Source organism: Solanum pennellii, chromosome 9 (genome assembly GCF_001406875.1).
Source record: "Solanum pennellii chromosome 9, SPENNV200".
NCBI classification, from domain to species: domain Eukaryota; kingdom Viridiplantae; phylum Streptophyta; class Magnoliopsida; order Solanales; family Solanaceae; genus Solanum; species Solanum pennellii.
Window position 1 is genome coordinate 6,889,583 of NC_028645.1, and position 22,815 is coordinate 6,912,397.

Sequence of the window (22,815 nt, forward strand, 5' to 3'; positions counted from 1 at the left end):
CAATAATACAACTTTTGTTTGAATACAAAGATGTATTTGCTTGGTCTTATGATGACATGCCAGGTTTGAGTGTTGATTTAGTGGTTCATAAGTTGCCCGTTTATCCTGATTTTCCACCCGTCCAACAGAAAAGAAGGAAATTCAAACCGGACGTGAGTGAAAAAATCAAGGAAGAAATAATGAAACAATTGAATGCAAAGGTGATCCAAGTTATTCGTTACACTACTTGGTTGGCAAATGTTGTTCCTGTGCCAAAAAAGGATGGAAAGACAAGAGTTTGTGTTGACTATCGGGATTTGAACAACGCTAGTCCAAAAGACAACTTTCCATTTCCAAATATCCACATCCTAGTTGATAATTGTGCAAAACACGAGATGCAATCTTTTGTGGACTGTTATGCGGGGTATCATCAAATCTTGATGGATGAAGAGGACGCTGAGAAAACTGCTTTCACCAATCCATGGGGAACTTATTGCTACAGGGTCATGCCATTTGGTCTTAAAAATGCTGGGGCGACTTACATGAGGGCTATGACCACCATGTTCCATGATATGATGCATAAAGAAATTGAAGTATACGTCGATGACGTAATCATCAAGTCTAAAACACAAGTTGATCATGTGCAAGATCTGAGAAAATTCTTGGAAAGAGTGCGAAGATATGACCTCAAGCTTAATCCAGCAAAATGTGCATTCAGAGTTCCATTTGGAAAACTTTCGGGTTTTATTGTCAGTAGAAGGGGAATCTAATTGGATCCCTCCAAAATAAAAGTCATTCGAGATTTGACATCCCCGAAAAATAAAACCGAAGTCATGAGTCTACTTGGTAGGTTGAACTATATCAGCAGGTTTATTGCTCAACTCACAACCACATGTGAGCCCATTTTCAAACTTTTGAAGAAGGATGCTGCTGTCAGATGGACAGAAGATTGTAAACGAGCTTTTGAAAAAATCAAGGAGTATTTGTCCAACCCTCCCGTGTTGGTACCGCCTGAACCTGACAGGCCTCTCTTTCTATATCTTTCAGTAACAGATAATTCCTTTGGGTGTATTCTCGGTCAACATGATGCTACAGGAAGGAAGGAGCAGGCTATCTACTACTTGAGCAAGAAATTCACTAGTTATGAGGTCAAGTACACCCTTTTGGAAAGGACGTGTTGCGCCCTAACTTGGGTAGCTCAAAAGTTAAGGCATTACTTATTGTCCTACACAACTTACCTCATATCAAGGATGGATCCTTTAAAGTACATCTTTCAGAAGCCAATGCCAACTGGCAGACTCGCATAATGGCAAATTTTGCTCACTGAATTTGACATTATATATTTCACTCGCACTGCAATGAAAGCCCAAGCTTTGGCAGACCACTTGGCAGAGAACCCAGTCGATGGTGATTACGAACCATTGGATACATATTTTCCAGATGAAGAGATTAACTCAATTGAGGAAGTAGGTTCAAATGGAAATAAAGCCTGACAATTGTACTTTGATGGAGCAACCAATACAAAAGGCATAGGAATTGGGGCAATTTTAATATCGCCCACAGGGCAACATTACCCTGCAACAGCTCGACTTCGCTTCTTTTGTACAAATAACACGACTGAGTATGAAGCTTGCATCATGGGTCTAACTATGGCAATAGATTTGGGTGTGCAAGAATTAATTGTGTTGGGAGATTCTGATTTGCTTATCCGACAAGCTCAAGGCGAATGGAAAACTCGAGACCTCAAGCTCCTTCCATATAGAAAATGTGTGGAAGATCTTAGCAAAAGGTTCAGGTACATCGAGTTTAGATACATTCCCAGGTTTCATAATGATTTGGCCGATGCCTTGGCTACTTTGGCCTCAATGCTTCCCTATCCTGGAAACACTTACATCACCCCATTAGAGATTCAAGTTCGGGACCAACATGGCTATTGTAATACAGTGGAAGCAGAACCTGATGGTGATCCATGGTACTCAGACATCAAGAATTTTTTGAAGACAGGGAGATGCTCCGAACATGCCAACAAAAGCCAAAAAAGAACTATTAGACGTCTGGCTAATGTTTTCTTTTTGAGCGGGGATGTTTTGTATAAACGAACTCCGGATTTGAATTTATTGAGATGTTTGGATGCTGAAGAAGCCGAGAAAATTATGAATGAAGTGCACGCTGGGGTATGTGGACCACACATGAATGGATATGTCCTTGCAAAAAAGATACTCCGGGCGGGGTATTATTGGCTTACCATGGAAAAAGATTGCTTTCACTTTGTGTAAAAATGTCATCAATGTAAAATCCATGGAGATCTCATTCATTCACCTCATTCAGAGTTGCACCCCATGGCTTCTCCTTGGCCCTTTGTTGCATGGGGAATGGATGTAATCGGACCAATCGAGCCAAAAGCCTCTAATGGACATCGATTCATTTTGGTTGCAATTGATTACTTCACCAAATGGGTGGAGGCGATAACTTTTAAAGCAATCACTAAGAAGGCGGTCGTGGATTTTGTTCATTCAAACATTATTTGTCGATTTGGTATCCCAAGAGCTATCATCACAGATAATGCTGCAAACCTCAATAGTAATCTGATGAAGGAGGTATGCGAGCAGTTCAAAATTGTGCACCACAATTCTACTCCATACTGACCAAAAGCCAACGGAGCTGTAGAGGCAGCCAACAAGAATATCAAAAAGATTCTCAGAAGGATGGTTCAAGGCACTAGACAATGGCATGAGAAACTGCCTTTTGCACTTTTAGGATATCGCACAACAGTGCGCACCTCGATTGGTGCAACTCCTTATTTGCTGGTGTATGGAACTGAGGCTGTGATTCCAGCAGAAGTTGAAATTCCATCTCTTCGAATTATTGTTGAGGCTGAAATTGAAGATACCGAATGGGTCAAAACCCGACTAGAGCAACTCGCATTAATAGACGAGAAACGATTGACGGCTGTCTGTTTTGGTCAGCTTTATCAGCAAAGGATGGCTCGTGCATACAACAAAAAGGTGCACCCAAGACACTTTGAAGTAGGTCAACTGGTCTTAAAGCGCGTTCTCCCGCACCAAGAAGAAGCCAAGGGAAAGTTTGCCCAAAATTGGCAAGGTCCATATCTTGTCAAGGAAGTATTGTCCAAAGGAGCCCTGCACCTTACTGATGTGGAAGGAAAAACCACGGGCATAATTGTTAATGCAGATTCAGTCAAAAGATACTACATCTAATGCATTCTAAGGTTCTGCGACATGTTTGGGGTTGAAAGAACAGAGGCACCTCCTTAAAAAAAAATCTCTCATTGAAAATTCCGAACTACGTTTGACCTGATTCCGAAAGGATACGTAGGCAACCCTTTAGGGGTTCGGTCATATCAAAAAAAAAATCAGTTCTCCAGTGTTTACAGAAAACTGGGGCATTTTTAGTTTTTTTTTATATATATAGAATAAGGTCAGATCATAATTCTGTTTATTCTGGCAACCGAATTTTTGGTCAAATCTGAAAATGATATTAATCATCAAAGGCAAAAAAAAAAAAGAAAAAAAAAGAGAGTGTCTTATCGGTGAAAACCTTCATAGGCATCAAAAGACGAAATAAAATCTTATAGGTGAAAATCCTACGGGCACCTTAAGATAAAGAGAGAGAACATCATGAATGAAATCTGCAAAGATGATCATTTCTCGACACCTCTGCATAAAGGGCACATAGATCAATTGAAGATGACTCAGATTTTGAGAACCAAAAAAAAAAATGGATCAGGGGGCAAGTCGAAGTGCATGTCATGGTTCAATCAAAGTCGACATATGCCTCCAGATAAGTTTCTCTTTCTCATTTTTAAAGGAATATCCTTCATTAAATTATAGTTTTCTTGATCCAATCTTTCCTACTCTTAAGTTTGATATATTTTTTTTATTATTATTTTTTTTCTCTCTTCTCCTTTTGATATAATCTCTTGACAAAATAAAGTAAAGAGTGCAAAGCTTACTACGGGTTCCCAAAAGTAAAGCTGAGTATCTGAGTTGACAAGCCATGGACCAAGGACTAAAATACCTCAGATCTTCACTCAAAATTCAGGAAGGTCATCATTCTTTGGGACATCACTCGCACCATGATATTTGGTAGTACCAAAAGATCAAGGCCCCTGTTTAACAAAGAGGGAGCTTCAAAGGTTGCTTAACCATGGAGTTGTAGTAGAGTTGGAGAAATTGATCAAAGAAAAAATGCCGGGTTACAAGTCAAAAGGAAACATCGCAAAAAGGAAGATCTCCAAAGTCTTCAAATGTTTGGTGTTTCATCTCATTCTACTCGCATTTTGCCTATCAATGCGAGAATTTCGTGCAATACGCACCAATTTGAATTCCGTGCAACAAGCACACGTCCTTTATTCATGGGCAATACACACCATCCTTTGTTCATGTGCCATACGCACCTGTCTAAATTTCGTGCAATACGCACCAATCTCAATTTCGTGCAACAAGCACACATTCTTTATTCATGGGCAATACGCACCATCCTTTGTTCATGTGCAATACGCACCTGTCTGAATTTCGTGCAATACGCACCAATCTGAATTTCGTGCAACAAGCACACATCCTTTATTAATGGTCAATACGCACCATATTCATGTCTGGAGCAATACGCACCAACATTCATAGGTTATACACACCCTATTCACATTTTGGGGATACATCCAATCTTAGGACAATGCATCTTATTTGGAACTCTCAGGGCAACACGCTTCACTTAACATATTCATTCTAGGGTCATTCTTCCTAGTTCAAGATTCTCATATGTTTTCTTCTTTTCTAAAGGAAACATATTCTTCATGGGTTCTTCATTTTGTGATCTTGAGTTTTTGAGTTTCAACAACCCACTCATGTTAAAACATGCACTTAAGAATGATCCACCAGCCGCCAAGACAGCATGAAGATCGATCTCAAAGATAATGCACAGAGCAAGTGAAAGATCTAGACAAGACTCTAAGAAGATACATCAATTAGGGATCTTGTAACATTTATAATGTAGAGAGACATAGTTCTCTAACTTTTTTTTCTTCTTTGTAATTATAGGCAGCAGATGATGACAAGCAATATGAAGCAATCTTTTAGCCGTCTTTTCTGATAGTTTCGACTATCAAAGTTTCTCGAGCTACACTGATCTGATTTCCTTTTAATCAAGGATATGTAGGCAACCTCTGAAGCAAAGCTTGGTAATCTTTTTCAAAATGGCTTCATCGGAGTTTGAAACAGTCAAAAAGTAGCCACTTCGTTCACTTTCTTTGCTTGAAAACTCTTCACATTTCCAAGCAAAGAGGGGTATGCTGTGAACACCTAATTTTTGACGTGTTTATTTTACTCCTATAATATTTTTAGTAAGGGATTTTCTTTCATTATTTGAATTTTTGGTATTTGTCTTTATTATTTTATTGGCTCAAATGACCCAATTTTGTTTAAATTGGGCTGATTTAAATCAATTCTGATGGCCCAATTGATCTTGACCCGGTCCATAGAAATGGTCAAGATTGAATCTCAACCATTCATTATATTTTGATCCAAGGGCTGTTATTGGACCCAAACAAAAATACAAAACTCTAAAAAATTAGCATTTTCTTTTATTTTTATTTTAGATTTTTTGTCCCTTTCTTCTTCCCCTTACTACCATGCCGCCGGCCGGCCACCGCTACCGCCACCACCGCCCGGTGGCCACCACCTTTTTGGCCGGAATTTTTTAAAAAAATTTTACCATCTTTTCCTTTCATCCTCCTCTACCTAAATCTACAAACCTTTCATCCATATCTATAGCCAAACTCCGTAGATCTAAGGAAAACCAAATATAAATTTTTACTTTTTCCTTAGATTTATAAAGTTCCGGTCATTCCCATCCCAAACCCTTTACATAAATGTGTAGAGCTCTTCAAGGGCTATCATTTGGTATAAATTTTAAGTTCAAAATCCATCCAAAAATTTTTCGGGAAAGTTTTTCGGCGACCTTCATTTACCCGGAAGTTATGTCAATCTTTTCCCCCTCTCAATCTTTATCCAAATTCATCATTATCTTTTTTCGTTTGACCATATAAGTCGTTTGATGTCGGATTTATGTTATTAATGTTCTTTAAGTTTATCATGTTGATGATTTGCTTGAAGTATTATTATTATTTGTTTATTTTTTATTTCGATTTTTATGTTTATTATTTATTTATTTTGACTTTTTTTTTCTGCATTATTTTGTTGTGTTTGATCTTTAAAATTGTTTAGATGTTTAGATTTTGTGTTAGTGGGTCAATTTGTTTGGGTCTTGATGAAATGGATCAACATTTGGGCCTATTTTAAATTTTTTCAGATGGCCCATTAACTATTATTCAAACAATGAATAAAAGAAATGGGCCATCTAAATGACATTGGGCCTATTATTTTCTGATGGCCCATATAACTATATTCAATTAATGAATAAAGTAAATGGGTCATCTAAAAGGGCAAAAGAATATTCAATTAATCTGATTTTTCTCAAATAAAAAAAAATTTCATTGGCCATCTTGGGTGGCACCTTGGGAAAACAAAGATTCCAATGCATGCATTGGCTCTTAAGTTTTCAAGAAAGGTGGGATGTTAATGTTGATCACCTATTTAAACCTCCTTGGGGAAGAAAGAAAAAAGGAAGAGATAGAAAGAAAATTGCAAAAAAAAAAACTTACTTTAAAAAAATTTCTTCTTCTTTTTTTTTTAAAAAAAAGAAGAAGATATATCTATTGGGTTGTCTTGGGAATTCAATTAAATTTGCTCCTATATTTGCTTGTCATCAACTCTAGGTATTTCTTTTTTTACATTTCAATGTAATCTTTATGTTTTTTTTATGTTTTTTTTTTGAAAAATTGTTGATATTTTTTGCTAAGCTTATTATGATTCTCGTACGATTATGTTTATCCTTATGTTACTTTGTTTGTATATTTCTATTAGTTTATTATTCTATAGTGTTTTTCATATGATTATGTTTATTATGATGTACATATATATTATTAATCATTTTTAGCTTAAATTTTAGCTTTAGTTAGTTAAAAAAAAATAAGTAATTAAAATATAGCAATTGCAAATCTTTTAGGTTTTCGGTAACTTTCTTTTTTAAGGAATGAACTTAAGAAAAAATAAAAAAAACGTAAAACTAGTCATTTTTGCAAAAGGGTTTAATCTGGTCATTTTTGCAACAAAAGAAAAAATGTAAATCTGGTTATTTCTGCAAAAAATGTAAATCTGGTTATTTCTGCAAAAAAATAAAATCTTGTTATTTCTGCAAAAAAATGTAAATCTGGTTATTTCTGCAAAAAAATAAAATCTGGTTATTTCTGCAAAAAATGTAAATCTGGTTATTACTGCAAAAAAAATCTGGTTATTTTTGCAAAAAAAATGTAAATCTGGTTATTTTTGCAAAAAAATAAATCTGGTTATTTCTTAAAAAAAAGAAGAAAAAGTAAATATGTTTTTTTTTTAAAAAAAAAAATCTCTTAAAAAAATATTTGAATTGATTATTAAAGTAAAAATACAAATTTGACTAACTTGACTTAATAATTCAACAATTAAAAATTTGCTATTTTGCAATCTTCTATCAAATAAGTCAAGGTAGTCATTTATATATATATATAAAATTTTTTTACCAAATTGGTTATTTCTTAAATTTTTATCAGTATATATATATATAAAAAAAAAAATTAAACTAGTATATCATTAGTTTAAAAGAGTGTTTAATTGTAATTTTGTAATTTTTTTTTTGTTGTCATTGTCTAGTAGTAAAACTTTTTTTTTTCTTTTGGTAAAACCATAAATATAAATGCTAGAATTTTTTTTATAATAATAAATAAATAAAAACTAATCATTTCTTGGTTTATATGTTGCACCATGTTCTTTTATCCGTTCATATCGTTATTTTTTTTTTTGAGTAATTAATTATTGTATTTTTTTTTTAAAATAAAACTTCAAATACCATCATGTGTTCGGTTACGATCCTTGGTGTGTATTCTTTTCTAAAAAGAAGGGTCTTGTCTGCGGTTACGCTCTCAGGCCAATATTTTTTTTAAAAAATAGTAATTAATTTTTTTCACCTTTTATCCAATTTAAATAAATAAATTATTTTAGCCAAATATAAGTTAATAAAGCGACCGTGCTAGAACCACGAGACTCGGGGGGTGCCTCATACCTTCCCTCCGGTCAATAGAATTCCTTACCCAATCTCTGTTTTTCGTAGACCAAAACAAAAAAAAAGTTTTTATTTTAAATTAAGAACTATCTGGTGACTTGAAACACCTAAAAAACTCAATTTCAAGTGGCGACTCTAAAAAAAAATTAAAAAAATTTAAAAAACCAGTCACATCCTCAACAATTAAAACATAAATAAAAGAGGTGTGACAGGAATCGAACAAATTCGAGGTGAAAAAGATGTTTTTCCCGTTTTGTTGAAAGTGTTTGAAAGATTTTGAATTTGGGATGGGTGGGGGATTTTCGATTTTACCCTTTTTCCTCCCAAATCTGAAGCCCTAATGTTCTTCTATAAATCTTCTCTTTCTTCTACTTTGTGGGGGATAAAAAAAATTCTTTCTCTTAGGTTAAAAAGGGGGGGGGGGTGATACTAGATAGCGAGAAATTTTTTAGGGGAACCTTGGAGATTTTTAGTTGAAACGTCGAGAAAGAAACCAAGAGGAAAAAGAGAAAATTGTGAACTTACTTTAACAAGACATAGAGAAATTGTGTAACACCCCGTAGCCAAAATAGACCAAAAATTAGTTTTCAGAAAAAAAATCTGCAGGTGCTACCAACGGTGGCATCGACGGACCGTAGCCTGAACCACGGTCCGTCCTGCACAACCGTCGATGGGATAAAAACTCCAAAAAAAATTTCAGCCTAGAAAAATTGGTTAAGTCTTGGACGTCGGACGGACCTACGGTCCGTAGGTCAAACGACGGTCCGTAGTCCGTGACCGTCGATCAAGACCCCCTTCAACCTCTCTCGAGCTAAGGATGACCAGCATGGTTCGTAGGTGGACCTACGGTCCATAGGTGGAAAATTTGCAGCCGGTTAAGGGAAAATGCAGTTGGGTCAACTTAAAATTATCATAACCCTTAGCACAAAATGAATTAGGTGTTTCATGACCTACCCACAGACAGATATTTGAATTAACTTTCCATAGCCACCAACCTTGATAAAATCAGACCCAACGACGGGGCGTAGGGCGCATGACGGACCGTCAGTCCTGGACGTCGTGAGGCCCCACAACAACCTTTCCAAGGGTCTTTTTGACCTTTCCCACTCCGTTTAAACCCTAAGTTACGTTTTTTTGACCCAAAATCATCAGATTTTAGTCAGTTTAAGCCTAGAAACATAATTAGAACATATCCAAGTCAAATCATTAAATCAAAACTTAGAAAATTAGAACACGAGAGGAGAAAAAAGCTCAATAACACTAGTTCAAGAACGCCACAAGCTCCAGCAGTTCCAGCCCCGAAACTTAAGTATTTTTTTGTGGATTTCATCACCAGGTATGTGGGATTTTACTAGTGGGTTCCTTTCACCCATTGAGTCCTTAGTTTAAGTCAGTTCTTGATTCTCTTATCATAATTAAACCTAGGGTTTCTAGAACTTTGATATAACTTCATGATTTAGTTAAATATATGTTCCAAATTAGATTATCATGTTATTACTTAGATTATCGCATGAATTTCAGAACCCTACCTTTGTATTTCTTTAGTTCTTGAATTACACATGCTAGGTCATATATTTCAGACACTTCAGATATACATGCCTCAGTTATAAATGCATAATTACTAGATTAATTGTTGCATTCTCAGTTTGCATGTTCAGTTTCGAGCTATCCAGTATTTATAGAAATTCAGATATAATCAGTTAATTTACAGAATTCATTGGGAGTAGCATAATACCGTGTTGGACTAGGGTTTAGCATACCCAATAGTCCAAGAACTACTAGTCAAGTAGGTTGTAAGTCCCCTCTGTAGGCAATCAGTTTTGAGATCACGCCAGCATGCCTTTATTCCTTTGGCAGGGTATATTGGGTCCTCTTGATGGGGCGAATACATCGGACTCCACATTTAGTTCATGTGGTTTTATTATCGGTTATTAGTAGCTCCCACAGTTTAGTCAGACTCTTTGCATTGACCATTTATCAGTATATTCAGTATTCAGTTTCAGCATGTTATAAATTGGTCATTGCATCCAATTAGCTCAGAAATAAGCACATCACGTTCAGATTATTGTACTTGTATTTGTGTTTGTTCAGTTATGTATTATTTCAGATGTACTCTATCCTACATGCTCAATAACTTTCAAATACTGACGCATACGTGCGCTACATCTTCTCGTGACGTAGGTTCAGGTTCTCAGCATCAAGATCACACATAGATCAATTTTCCGATCTCCAATTTAGCAGATTCAGTGGTGAGTCCTCATTCTCCGAGGACAACAGTCATGAGTTTCATTTAAGTCTTTAGTCATTTAGTTTCAGTTTTTGCTAGATTTAGCTGGGGCTTGTCCCAGTATTTCTAGTCTACTTTAGAGGCTATTTTCAGATATAGTTAGATTCAGTTTAGTATTGAGTTAATATTTCTTTTGTATTAAACTCATTGTTTTCTAATATATCAGCTATAGAATATGGGTATTTCGCATCTTTTAATTTTAAGTATGATTTAGCTTCCGCAACTGTTTATTATCTTTAGTATGCTCATGATCATGCCAGCAGGGTTAGCTTGGGATCACTTGTGGTCCTAGGTTCCATGTTCGCGTCTCGGGGGTAGCTCGGGGCATGACAAAACTTTGTATCAGAGAACTAGGCTCAAGAGTCCTAGGATATATAAAAAAGCCCCACTAAGTAGAGTCATTTTCATGGGTGTGAAGTGCACCACATCTAATGAGAGGGAGGCTATGAATTGGTTTAGGAAAAACTTCACCTTCTTGTTACTCTTATCGTGCGTAAGGTATGATCTTATTCCATTCTAACTCGACGTTGAGCGCTTAAGATCATGCCTTCTCGTAGAGCTTAGGCATGGAATGATAATGCACATAATGCTAACACAGTTCCTCTAATACCAGATAAGGAAGTTCAAATGTAGAATTTCAGAAAGCCAATTCAGCTTTTGGTCAAGAGTATGACCAACCAGAACAATCAGTAGGTTCTAGTTCCTACTAAAAGAAATGACCGATTAGTGGCAGCCAGAGTTTGTGATTTTGTTAGGATGAATCCGCCTAAGTTTTTAGGATCGCAAGTTGGTAAGGACCCACAGAAGTTCATTGATGAGGTCAAGAAAATATTTGGTGTGATGTCAGTAACAGGTAGTAATAGGTGAGATTATACATATTACAAACTCAAAGATGTGACTCACATATGGTTCACTTAGTGGAAAGACAACAGACATGACTTTCTCTTTTATAACTCAGTATAGCAGTCCAAATCAGTATTAGTCCAGAAACTCTCTCAGAACCCTTCTAAGTCTCTACTCCAGTCGGTGACCCAGTTATAGCTAGACGGGTATACAGAAATTGCCCTGTCACAGTCTCTCAGAAAGTCACCTCAGCAGATCCAGTAGAGTTAGAAATGGTAGACTTCGATGTCATTATAGGCATGGATTGGTTACGTCGATTTCAGAACTAGGATTGTTCGTTTTCAGTTTCCAGACGAACCAATCTTAAAATGGAATCTTAGCGCCTATGGGTCGATTTATTTCTTACCTTAAGGCCATAAAGATGATCTCAAAGGGTTATCTCTATCATCTAGTTCGGGTTAAGGATTCTAGCCTTGAAACCCCAGCTCTTGATTCAGTTCTAGTAGTCTGTGAATTTCCATATGTGTGATCTTCCCAAAGTCCCTCCCGAAAGAGAAATCGACTTTGGAATTGATCTTCTTCCAGATACCCAGCCTATTTCTATTCCTCCTTACAGAATGGCTCCAGCAGAGCTTAAGGAATTGAAAGAGCAGTTGAAAGACCTTCTAGATAAGGGTTTCATCAAACCTAGTATTTCACAATGGGGTGCACCAATATTGTTCGTAAAGAAGAAAGAAGGTTCTCTTAGAATGTGCATTGAGTATAGACAGTTGAACAAGGTCAGAATCAAGAATAAGTATACCATCCCCAGGATTGATGACTTGTTTGACCAACTTCAGGGTGCTAGTCATTTCTCAAAGATAGACCTCGGATCGGGTTATCATCAGCTCAGAGTCAGAGATAGTAACATTTTGAAAACAGCCTTCAGAACTAAATATGGTCATTATGAATTTGTAGTTATGTCATTTGGACTAACCAATGCTCTTGCAGCTTTCATGGATTTGATGAACAGAGTGTTCGAATAGTACTTAGACTTGTTCATTATCGTCTTCATTGATGATGTCCTCATTTACTCTAGGAGTGAGGAAGAACATGCAAGTCATTTGAGAGTTGTTCTGCAGACTCTCAAAGATCGCCATTTATTCTCTAAGTTTAGTAAAGTGAGTTTTAGTTGCAATCCGTTGCTTTCCTTAGTCACATTGTATCTAGCGAAGGAATCCGCGTAGATTCACAAAAGATAGAAGTAGTGAAACAATGGCCCAGACCTACCTCTGCTACAAATATCAGAAGTTTCTTAGGTCTAGTAGGTTATTACAGAAGGTTTGTGGAAGGATTTTCATCCATAGACTCACCATTGACTAGGTTGACTCAGAAGATGGTCAAGTTCCAATGGTCAGATGATTGTGAGAAAAGCTTCGCAGAATTGAAAACTAGATTGACTACAGCTCCTGTCTTGACTCTACTAGAGGGTTCAGATGGTTATGTGATCTATTGCGATGTATCCAGAGTTGGCCTTGGTTGTGTGTTGATGCAAAGAGATAAGGTTATATCTTATGCCTCTAGAAAGCTTAAGGTGCATAAGAAGAACTATCCAACTCATGACCTCGAGCTTGCAACAGTGGTGTTTGCACTCCAGATATGGAGACACTACTTGTATGGTGTTCATGTAGATGTGTTCATCGATCATAAGAGCCTTCAGTATGTGTTCACCCAGAAAGACTTGAATCTTCGCCAAAGGAGATTGATTGAGTTCCTTATGGATTATGATATGAGTGTGCATTATCATCCTGGAAAGGCGAATGTAGTGGCCGATGCTCTTAGTAGATTATCTATGGGTAGTGTAGCCCATGTTGAGGAAAAAAGAAAGGAGCTAGTGAAGGATGTTGACAGGGTTGCTCGCTTGGGAGTTCGCCTTATGAGCATATCAGACAGCGGTGTAACAATTCAGAATGGGGCATAATCGTCTTTGGTAGTGGAGGTTAAGGAAAAGCAAGAGAGTGATCCGATCTTGCTTGAACTAAAGGGTGCAGTCCACAATTAGAGAGTGGAGGTTTTCTCCCAAGGGGGAGATGGTGTACTTCGCCACCAAGGTAGATTGTGTGTTCCTGATGTGGGAGAGTTGAGGCAGCATATTCTTGCAGAAGCTCATAACTCTAGGTATTCTATTTATCCAGGTGCCACTAAGATGTACCGCGATCTGTGGGAAGTCTATTGGTGGAATAGCATGAAGAGGGATATAGCAGACTTTATGAGTAAGTGCCGTCATTGCCACCAAGTCAAGGTAGAACATCTGAAACCAGGAGGTATGACTCAAGAGATCGATATTCCTACTTGGAAGTGTGATGTGATCAATATGTATTTCATCATAGGGTTACCTCCTACTCGCAGACAACATGACTCAATTTGGGTGATAGTTGATAGGATGACTAAGTCTTCTCGCTTTTTTGCTGTCAAGACTACATATTCGTCAGAGGAGTATGCCAAGCTTTACCTTACTGAAATTGTGAGATTGCATAGGGTTCCTTTGTCTATCATCTCAGATAGAGGTCCTCAGTTTACCTCTCATTTCTGGAAGTCATTTCAAAAAGGTCTTGGTACTCAAGTTAACCTTGGTACATCATTTCATCCATAGACGGATGGGCAGGCAGAGCGTACCATTCAGACCTTAGAGGATATGTTGAGAGCTTGTGTGATCGATTTCAAAGGTATTTGGGATGATAACCTTCCTCTTATTTAGTTTGCCTACAATAATAGCTACCATTCCAACATTCAGATAGCCCCTTATGAGGCTTTATATAGGCGTAGATGTAGATCTCCTGTTGGTTGGTTTGAAGTAGGTGAAAGAGCTTTGATAGGGCCAGATTCAGTCCTTTATGCTATGGAGAAAGTGCAACTCATTAGAGATAGACTTAAGACAACCCAAAGTCGCCAGAAATCTTATGCAGATGTAAGGAGAAGTGAACTAGAGTTCCAAGTTGATGATTGGGTTTTTCTGAAAGTCTCACCTATGAGAGGGGTGATGAGATTTTGAAAGAAAGGGAAGCTCAGTCCTAGATATGTAGGCTCTTACAAGATCTTGAAAAGGATTGGCAAGGTGGCATATGAGTTAGAGTTGCCAGCAAAATTAGCAGCAGCGCATCCGGTTTTCCACATCTCGCTCTTGAAGAAGTGCGTGGGTGACCTAGCCCCTATAGTGCCATTAGAGAGTGTGGTGGTGAAAGATAGTATTTCTTATGAGGATGTACCAGTTGAGATTCTTGACCGTCAGGTTAGAATGTTGAGAAACAAAGAAGTCACTTCAGTCAGGTTTTGTGGAGGAGTCAGTCCGTAGAGGGAGCTACTTGGGAAGCAGAAGCAGCCATGAAAGCCAAGTATCCTTACCTTTTTCCTTCCGATTCCACTACATCTTGAGGTAATTGTTCCACTTCAGTTTTACAGTCATTCATGCGTAAATTCAGTTTTAGAATCATGTTCCCTCAGTTTGTACTTTTATTTTTAGCGTAATTGCATGTACTGAGAACTCAATTAAGTCAGAACTCAGTTCTCAGTGTTTAGTAGTGGGGTTTGCATCTCTCTCCCTCTATTTCAGCTAGTTTAGTCTTCATTCGAGGACGAATGTTCCCCAGGGGGAGATAATGTAACACCCCGTAGCCAAAACTGACAAAAAATTAGTTTTTCAGAAAAAAATCTGCAGGTACTACCAACGGTGGCATCGACGGACCGTAGCCTGAACCACGGTCCGTCCTACACAACCGTCGATGGGATAAAAAACTCCCAAAAAAAATTCAGCCTAGAAAAATTGGTTAAGTCTTGGACGTCGGACGGACCTACGGTCCGTAGGTCAAACAACGGTCCGTAGTCCGTGACCGTCGATCAAGACTCCCTTCAACCTCTCTCTGACAAGATCTATGGATGACCATCATGGTTCGTAGATGGACGTATGGTCCGTAGGTGGAAAATTTGCAGCCAGTTAAGGGGAAATGCAGTTGGGTCTACTTAAAATGATCATTACTATTAGAACAAAATAAATTAGGTCTCCCATGACCCACCTACAAATAGATAATTGAATTATCTAGCCACCGACCTTGCTAAAATCAGACCTCCGAGTAAAAAGTTATGCCCATTTTAGTAAAGGCCTGTCGAACAGGCCCTCACGATGGACCTAATGATTGGGCGTCGGGCGCACGATGGACCGTCAGTCCTGGTCATCGTGAGGCCCGACAACAACCTTTCCAGGGGTATTTTTGACCTTTCCCACTCCGTTTAAACCCTAAGTTACGTTGTTTTGACACTAAATCATCAGATTTTAGTCAGTTTAAGCCTCGAAACATAATTTAAACATACCCAAGTCAAATCATTAAATCAAAACATAGAAAATTAGAAGCAAGAGAGAAGAAAAAAGCTTAAGAACCCTAGTTCAAGAACGCCACAAGCTCCAGCACTTCCAGCCCCGAAACTTAAGTATTTTTACGTGGATTTTATCACCAGGTATGTGGGATTCCACTAGTGGGTTCCTTTCAACCGTTTGGTCCTTAGTTTCAGTCAGTTCTTGATTCTCTTATCATAATTAAACCTAGGGTTTCTAGAACTTTGATATAACTTCATGATTTAGTTAAATATATGTTCCAAATAAGATTATCATGTTATTACTCAGATTATCGCATGAATTTCAGAACCCTATCTTTGTATTTCTTTAGTTCTTGAATTACACATGCTAGGTCATATATTTCAGACACTTCAGATATACATGCCTCAGTTATAAATGCATAATTACTAGATTAATTGTTGCATTCTCAGTTTGTATGTTTAGTTTTGAGCTATCCAGTATTTACAGAAATTCAGTAATAATCAGTTAATTTACAAAATTCATTTGGAGTAGCATAATACCGAGTTGGACTAGGGTTTAGTGTACCCAGTAGTCCCAGAACTACTAGCCAAGTAGGTTGTAAGCCCCCTATGTGGGCAATCAGTTTGGTGATCATGCCAGCATACCTTTATACCTTTGGCAGGGTATATTGGGTCCTCTCGATGGGGCGTATACATCGGACTCCACATTTAGCTCATGTGGTTTTATTATCGGTTATTAGTATCTCCCACAGTTCAGTCATACTCTCTGCATTGACCATTTATCAGTATATTCAGTATTCAGTTTTAGCATGTTATAAATTGGTCAGTGCATCCAATTAGCTCAGAAATCAGCACATCACGTTCAGATTATTATACATGTATTTGTGCTTGTTCAGTTATGTATTATTTCAGACGTTCTCTATCCTACATGCTCAGTACCTTTCAAGTACTAACGCATACGTGCACTACATCTTCTCGTGATGTAGGTTCAGGTTCTCAGCATCCAGATCACGCATAGATCGATTTCCCGATCTCCTGTTCAGCAGATTCAGTGGTGAGTCCTCATTCTCCGAGGACAACAGTCATGAGTTTCATTTCAGTCTTTAGTCATTTAGTTTCAATTTTTGCTAGATTTAGTTGGGGTTTGTCCCAGTATTTCTAGTCTAGTTTAGAGGCTATTTTCTGACATAGTTAGATTCAGCTTAGTATTGAGTCAATATTTCTTTTGTATTAAACTCATTGTTTTCAAATATCTCTGTTATAGAATATGGGTATTCCCCATCTTTTCATTTTAAGTATGATTTGGCTTCCGCAACACTTTATTATCTTTAGTATGCTCATGATCATGTCAGGTCTACAATTACATTCAAAAAAAAGAAGAGGCAAAGAAAACGAGAACTAGTTTCCATTCCTTAAGGAATTCAAGCGTGAGTTGTTGTTTGGGTGTTTTTCCTACTGCCCGGTCTGTGTCTCTAGTGGTGAGGTCCTCCCGCTCGTCTTACCCTCATTTCGCTGCATATAAACATGTAATAACTTCCCCTTCATGTGATTTTCTCGTCTCTTATGTCTTGAAATAGTGTTGTTTGGTTGCTGCCAAAAAGTCTTGACATAGTGATATGTGGTATTCATGAAGGGACCGAAATGCTCGGGAGTAGGATTTAAGAGCGAATGTTGGAATACAGCCGAGTTTTAAACATTGAGTCCGCCTACATATCCTTTAACCTAGGTATCACGCTGTTTATAGTTCGACTCGATCGGTTGAAAAGGAAGTCTATTTTGTTAGATAACCTTTGGTTTTGTATAAGTGACAAATTAAATCGAGTATGAAAAGAAGGCTTGTAACCTCTTATCCATAAATGTGGCGCGCTTCACACCCATAATTAAGAACCTACACAAACATAATTTCCAAAGCTCTTGGCGCATTGTCACTCAGATTGGAAACTTGCTTTCGATAGATATAAAATTTTTGGATGCGAGACTGAAAGTGACAGACCTAAAGAAAAAACCCACATGCCTTTATGATAGGGGTGTGGTTTGATTGTGGTGGAAGTCACTCTTCTGCTCACGTCCTAAGAGTTTGATACTCCTCTCTGGACTATGCCCCAGTTCGCTGCTAAGAAAAAGTTCCACGTTGTGCTGCATCCTTTTTTATGTCGTCCGCACCTGTGGTTATGTTTTTGGAGAATTCATCCTTTCAGATGCTCTCGACAATGACTGAGATAAAACTCGTCATCTTAAAAATGCAATTCAAATGGGAGAGAGTGTCTTTTACCGTGTTGACACTCAGTTGCTCTACTTCTTCATTTGATGTCACCTTGATCGGTTTGACGTAAACCAAAGTTCATGTCTTACGTTTGCAATGTAATCTTCAATATATTGTTCATTTGATATCAACATAAATGAAAGTTGATGCAGTGCTGATGTTTCTCTTGATGTCGTCTTTCATGCGCCTTTGGAGTTTACTTTTATCAAAATAAAGAATGCATTTGATGCCGATGGGTAAACATTTCTCTTGGGATACACGATTTCCTTTTCTGGCAGTGCATGACTTCATACGGGGAATGAATATATTCTAACGATGCATAACTTTTATGCGAGGCATGAAATCTTCCTGCGATGCATAAATTTCAACGAGGCATGTAATCTTCTCGTGATGCATAAATTTTTGCGAGGTATGAAATCTTCTCGCGATGCATAAATTTTTGGGAGGTATGAAATCTTAATCGCAAAGCATAAATTTTCTGCGAGGCATGAAATCCTCTCGTGATGTATAAATTTCTGCGAGGTATGAAATCTTCTCGCGATGCATAAATTTCTACGAGGTATGAATTCTTCTCGCGATGCATAACTTTTCTGCGAGGCATGAACTCCTCTCGCAATGCATAAATTTCAACGAGGCATGGAATATTCTCGTGATGCATAAATTTCTGCGAGGTATGAAATCTTCTCGTGATGCATAAATTTCTGTGAGGTATGAAATCTTCTCGCGATGCATAACTTTTCTGCGAGGCATGAAATCCTCTCACGATGCATAAATTTCTGTGAGGTATGAAATCTTCTCGCGATGCTTGGATATTGACTCGCGATGCGTGATCTTAACTCTTGATGTTATCCTCGGTCCCAAATGAAGATAGTGCTTAAATCGAGCAACATAGTGATCTTCTGGGTGCTTTCTGGATAATAATATCGTATCCAATGATGATAACGGTAAAACGACTTCCAGATAGTATACCGTCTTGATCGACAATAAAAGAACTGACCCTTCCGAGTAATGCATGATATCATATCCGACATTATACTGCAAATGACGTCCTTTACTGAAACCATAAACTCTTCCTTGAGATTTTTGCTTGATTCACCTTCAAATCTAGCTGGACATTCTTTATAAGTTTCATATTGTTGGAAATTGGTTGAGATATTTCATGTTGTGGGAAATTTATTAAAATGAACAATTCATATTCCCAAGTCTCCGACATAAGCGATATAAAATGATTCCTGCTTTCTAGAAAAAAAAACTATTGATTTTAGGATAGTTTTCTCCTCCTTTGACTTCTCCATATTCATCCATTGGAAGAAGTTGCTGATTTCAGAGCAAAGCTATAAACTTGGGTCCAAAGAAAAATTGTTAGTTTTAAAAACGAACTAATCGATGTCGATTTCTTCAGTTGTCTACTCCTTGTCCTGCTATCTCCGGTTGATTTCCTGATCTCCCGACTCTTGATAGATGAGACAAACTATTTTGTGCCAAAACAGATGAAACACAAAAGGAAAATCTTTAAGAAAATAAAGTTGAGAAGTAACACTTTAAAAATGGTCACTGCCAAGTGTCATGTCACGCCAGACTTAGAGAACTTCTATGAGACTGATGCGTGGAGGTATATCTGATTATCCGACGGGGTGTATTCAAAGCCGCTCTAGACTTTTCGATAAACCCATGTTTGAAATTTTGAGGCCATCCTCAAAATTTATGTCCCAGTTAAAGGTATCGTCTTATCTTTCAACTGTCGCTAAGAAAATCGTGGAATTTTTTAGATCCTCTCAAGAATTGTGTCCCTGTTGCAAATCTCAAAATACCTTCAGTCTTGACTTGTTGAGGAAAAATCTTCTTCATGAGAATTTTTGAGTACCTCTCAAAATTCTGTCCCAGTTTCTATTGTAAAGAGGAATAGAAATCTTACGGGAATATGATCAAACCCTTGTGGCGCCTACGTATACCGTTGAGGTAGGAATCAGGTCAAACGTAGTTCCCTTCAAGGATTAACAAAATAAGAACTTTAGAAATAAACTGACCGAGGCCGACTTAGGCCGCCTACGTATCTCATTCTTGAGAATTCAGGTCAAACGTAGTTCAAATACAAAGAAATATTTAAAGGGGATAAAAGGGGTGACCGAGGACGATAGGCCTCCTACCTATCTCATTCTTGAGAATTCAGGTGAGACGTAGTTCATTATAAGAGGGATAAAATTTTAAACAAAGCGAATACAAGCAAAATAGAACAATAGAAATACAAACTAAGATTCACACATAGTATCTCTTGGCATCATCTGAGTTGATCAGTTTCGTCCATGCGGTGTCATCCATATCTGACAGGACCAAAGAACCTCCAGATAATACTTTGCGAACCATGTACGGTGCTTGCCAATTTAGTGCGAATTTTCCTTTGTACTCATCCTGGAGAGGGAAAATGCGCTTAAGTACTAACTGACCGATTTCAAAATTTCTAACTCTTACTCTCTTGTGGAATGCACCAATCATCCTTTGTCGATATAACTGTCCATGACAAAAAACAACCATTCTCTTCTCATCAATCAACGTTAACTGACCAATGCGCTTGCTGACCCACTTAGCATTACTTAATTCTTCTTCTCGGATGATTCTCAAAGACGGTATCTCAACTTCAGTTGGTATGACTTCTTCTGTTCCATATACCAGCAAGTATGGAGTAGCTCCAGTCGACGTTCGGAGAGTCCTTCGATAACCCAATAAAGCATATGGAAACATCTCATGCCAACATCGATGATTGTCAATCATTTTCCTTAGAATCTTCTTGATGTTCTTATTGGCGGCCTCTACAGCTCTGTTCATTTGAGGGCGATAACCAGTTGAGTTTCGGTGAGTAATCTTGAGTTGCTCACATATATCTCTCATCAAGTGATTGTTAAGATTTGCACCACTATCAGTAATGATGGATTCTAGTACCCCAAACCTGCATATCAAATTGTTGCGAACAAAATCCGTTACAACTTTCTTGGTTACCGACTTGTACGAAGGTGCTTCCACCCACTTAGTGGAGTAATCAATAGCAACCAAAATGAATATGTGTCCATTTGAAGCGGTTGACTCTATCGGACCGATGACATCCATACCTCAAGCTAAAAATGGCCAAGGTGAACTCATAGCATTAAGTTCGTGAGGCGGCACTCGGATCAAATCACCATGCACTTGACATTTATGACACTTCTGCGAAAACTTGCAACAATCATTCTTCATAGTCATCCATAAATAACCGGCTCGAACGATCTTTCTTGACAAGGTGAGCCCATTCATATGCGTGCCACAAACTCTAACATGTATCTGTTCCATAAGTTTCGTAGCTTCGACAACATCGACACATCTTAGAAGACCCAAATCTGGAGTCCTCCTATACAATTATTCTTACACTTAGAAAGAAATTTAGATCCATAAGGCGTATTTACTTCTTCTGGTTGGATCTAGTATCTTCCGGATAATTTCAAGACTCCAAATACTTCTTTATATCAAAATACTATGGCAAACCATCTGGTTCCGCCTCAACATCTGAACAATGTATCGGATGTTCTTTCAGCTCTATGTCCAGAGGATCAATATAATCAGTATCTGGATGCTTAATCATCGAAGCGATGGTGGAAAGGGCATCAGCTAACTCATTTTGTATTCTAGGAGTAGGTATGAACTCACTCATGCGAAATCTTTTGCACAACTTCTGTACATACTGTATGTAAGGTATAATCTTCGGGTTGTTCACGGCCCATTCTCCTTGAACCTGATGAATCAACAAATCTGAGTCACCGAAAACCAATAGATCATGGACATTCATGTCGATGGCAATTTTCAAACCAAGAATACAAGCTTCGTATTCAGCCATGTTGTTCATGCAATTAAATCGGAGTTCAGCCGCCATAGGATAGTGTTGACCAGATTCTATCACTAAGACTTATCCAATACCTTTACGTTGATGAATGGACGCTCCATCAAAGAATATTGACATCAATGTCCACGAGCTATTGGTTTTCGGAGACTCAGATTTGTTGATTCATCAGGCTCAAGAAGAATGGGATGTGAAGAACCCGAAGATTATACCTTACGTACAGTATGTACAGAAGTTGTGAAAAATATTTCGCATGAGAGAGTTCATACCTACTCCTAGAATACAGAATGAGTTGGCTGATGCCCTTGCCACCATCGCTTCGATGATTAAGCATCCAGATACTGATTATATTGATCCTCTAGACATAGAGCTGAAAGAACATCCGGTACATTGTTCACATGTTGAGGCGAAACCAGACGGTTTGCCATGGTATTTTGATATAAAAAAGTATTTGGAGTCTTGAAATTATCATGAAGATGCTACATCCAACCAGAAGAAGTTGATACGCGTATAACTCTAAGTTTCTTTCTAAGTGGAGAAATCCTGTATAGGAGGACTCTAGATTTGGGTCTTCTGAGATGTGATGATGTTGTCGAAGATGCAAAACTTATTGAACAGATACATGCTAGAGTTTGTGGCACGCATATGAATGGGCTCACCTTGGCAAGAAAGATCCTTCGAGCCGGTTATTTATGGATGACTATGGAGAATGATTGCTGCAAGTTTGTGCAGAAGTGTCATAAATGTCAAGTGCATGGTGATTTGATCCTCACGAACTTAATGTCATGAGTTCACCTTGGCCATTTGTAGCTTGGGATATGGATGTCATCGGTATGATAGAGTCAGCCGCTTCAAATGGACACAAATTCATTTTAGTTGCTATTGATTACTCCACCAAGTGGGTGGAAGCACCTTCGTACAAGTCGGTAACCAAGAAAGTTATAACAAATTTTGTTCGCAACAATTTGATAAGCAGGTTTGGGGTACTAGACTCCATCATTACTGATAATGGTGTGAATCTTAACAGTCCCTTGATGAGAGATATATGTGAGCAACTCA

The 22,815-nt window shown here is 37.9% G+C and overlaps 4 protein-coding genes across 4 annotated transcripts; 2 read left to right on the top strand and 2 right to left on the bottom strand.

The window, feature by feature from the left end:
- Positions 1 to 1,628: 1,628 nt before the first annotated feature.
- LOC114073964 lies at positions 1,629 to 2,255 on the top strand. Its single transcript, XM_027911734.1, has one exon. It carries the CDS (start codon positions 1,629 to 1,631, stop codon positions 2,253 to 2,255), a length of 627 nt encoding a protein of 208 aa, XP_027767535.1.
- A 429-nt stretch (positions 2,256 to 2,684) lies between these two features.
- Positions 2,685 to 3,197, top strand: LOC114073965. The gene has a single exon (XM_027911735.1). The coding sequence runs from the start codon at positions 2,685 to 2,687 to the stop codon at positions 3,195 to 3,197; it is 513 nt and encodes a 170-aa protein (XP_027767536.1).
- A 16,950-nt stretch (positions 3,198 to 20,147) lies between these two features.
- On the bottom strand, positions 20,148 to 20,993 carry LOC107029957. Its single transcript, XM_015231385.1, has one exon. The coding sequence runs from the start codon at positions 20,991 to 20,993 to the stop codon at positions 20,148 to 20,150; it is 846 nt and encodes a 281-aa protein (XP_015086871.1).
- A 400-nt stretch (positions 20,994 to 21,393) lies between these two features.
- LOC107029958 (uncharacterized protein Mb2253c-like) lies at positions 21,394 to 21,789 on the bottom strand. The gene has a single exon (XM_015231386.1). It carries the CDS (start codon positions 21,787 to 21,789, stop codon positions 21,394 to 21,396), a length of 396 nt encoding a protein of 131 aa, XP_015086872.1.
- Positions 21,790 to 22,815: the final 1,026 nt, after the last annotated feature.

Bases quoted from the DNA above. Each gene is read 5' to 3' on its own strand.
- LOC114073964 (XM_027911734.1), top strand. From the start codon at position 1,629: ATGGCAATAGATTTGGGTGTGCAAGAATTAATTGTGTTGGGAGATTCT.
- LOC114073965 (XM_027911735.1), top strand. From the start codon at position 2,685: ATGGTTCAAGGCACTAGACAATGGCATGAGAAACTGCCTTTTGCACTT.
- LOC107029957 (XM_015231385.1), bottom strand. From the start codon at position 20,993: ATGGATGTCATCGGTCCGATAGAGTCAACCGCTTCAAATGGACACATA.
- LOC107029958 (XM_015231386.1), bottom strand. From the start codon at position 21,789: ATGGCGGCTGAACTCCGATTTAATTGCATGAACAACATGGCTGAATAC.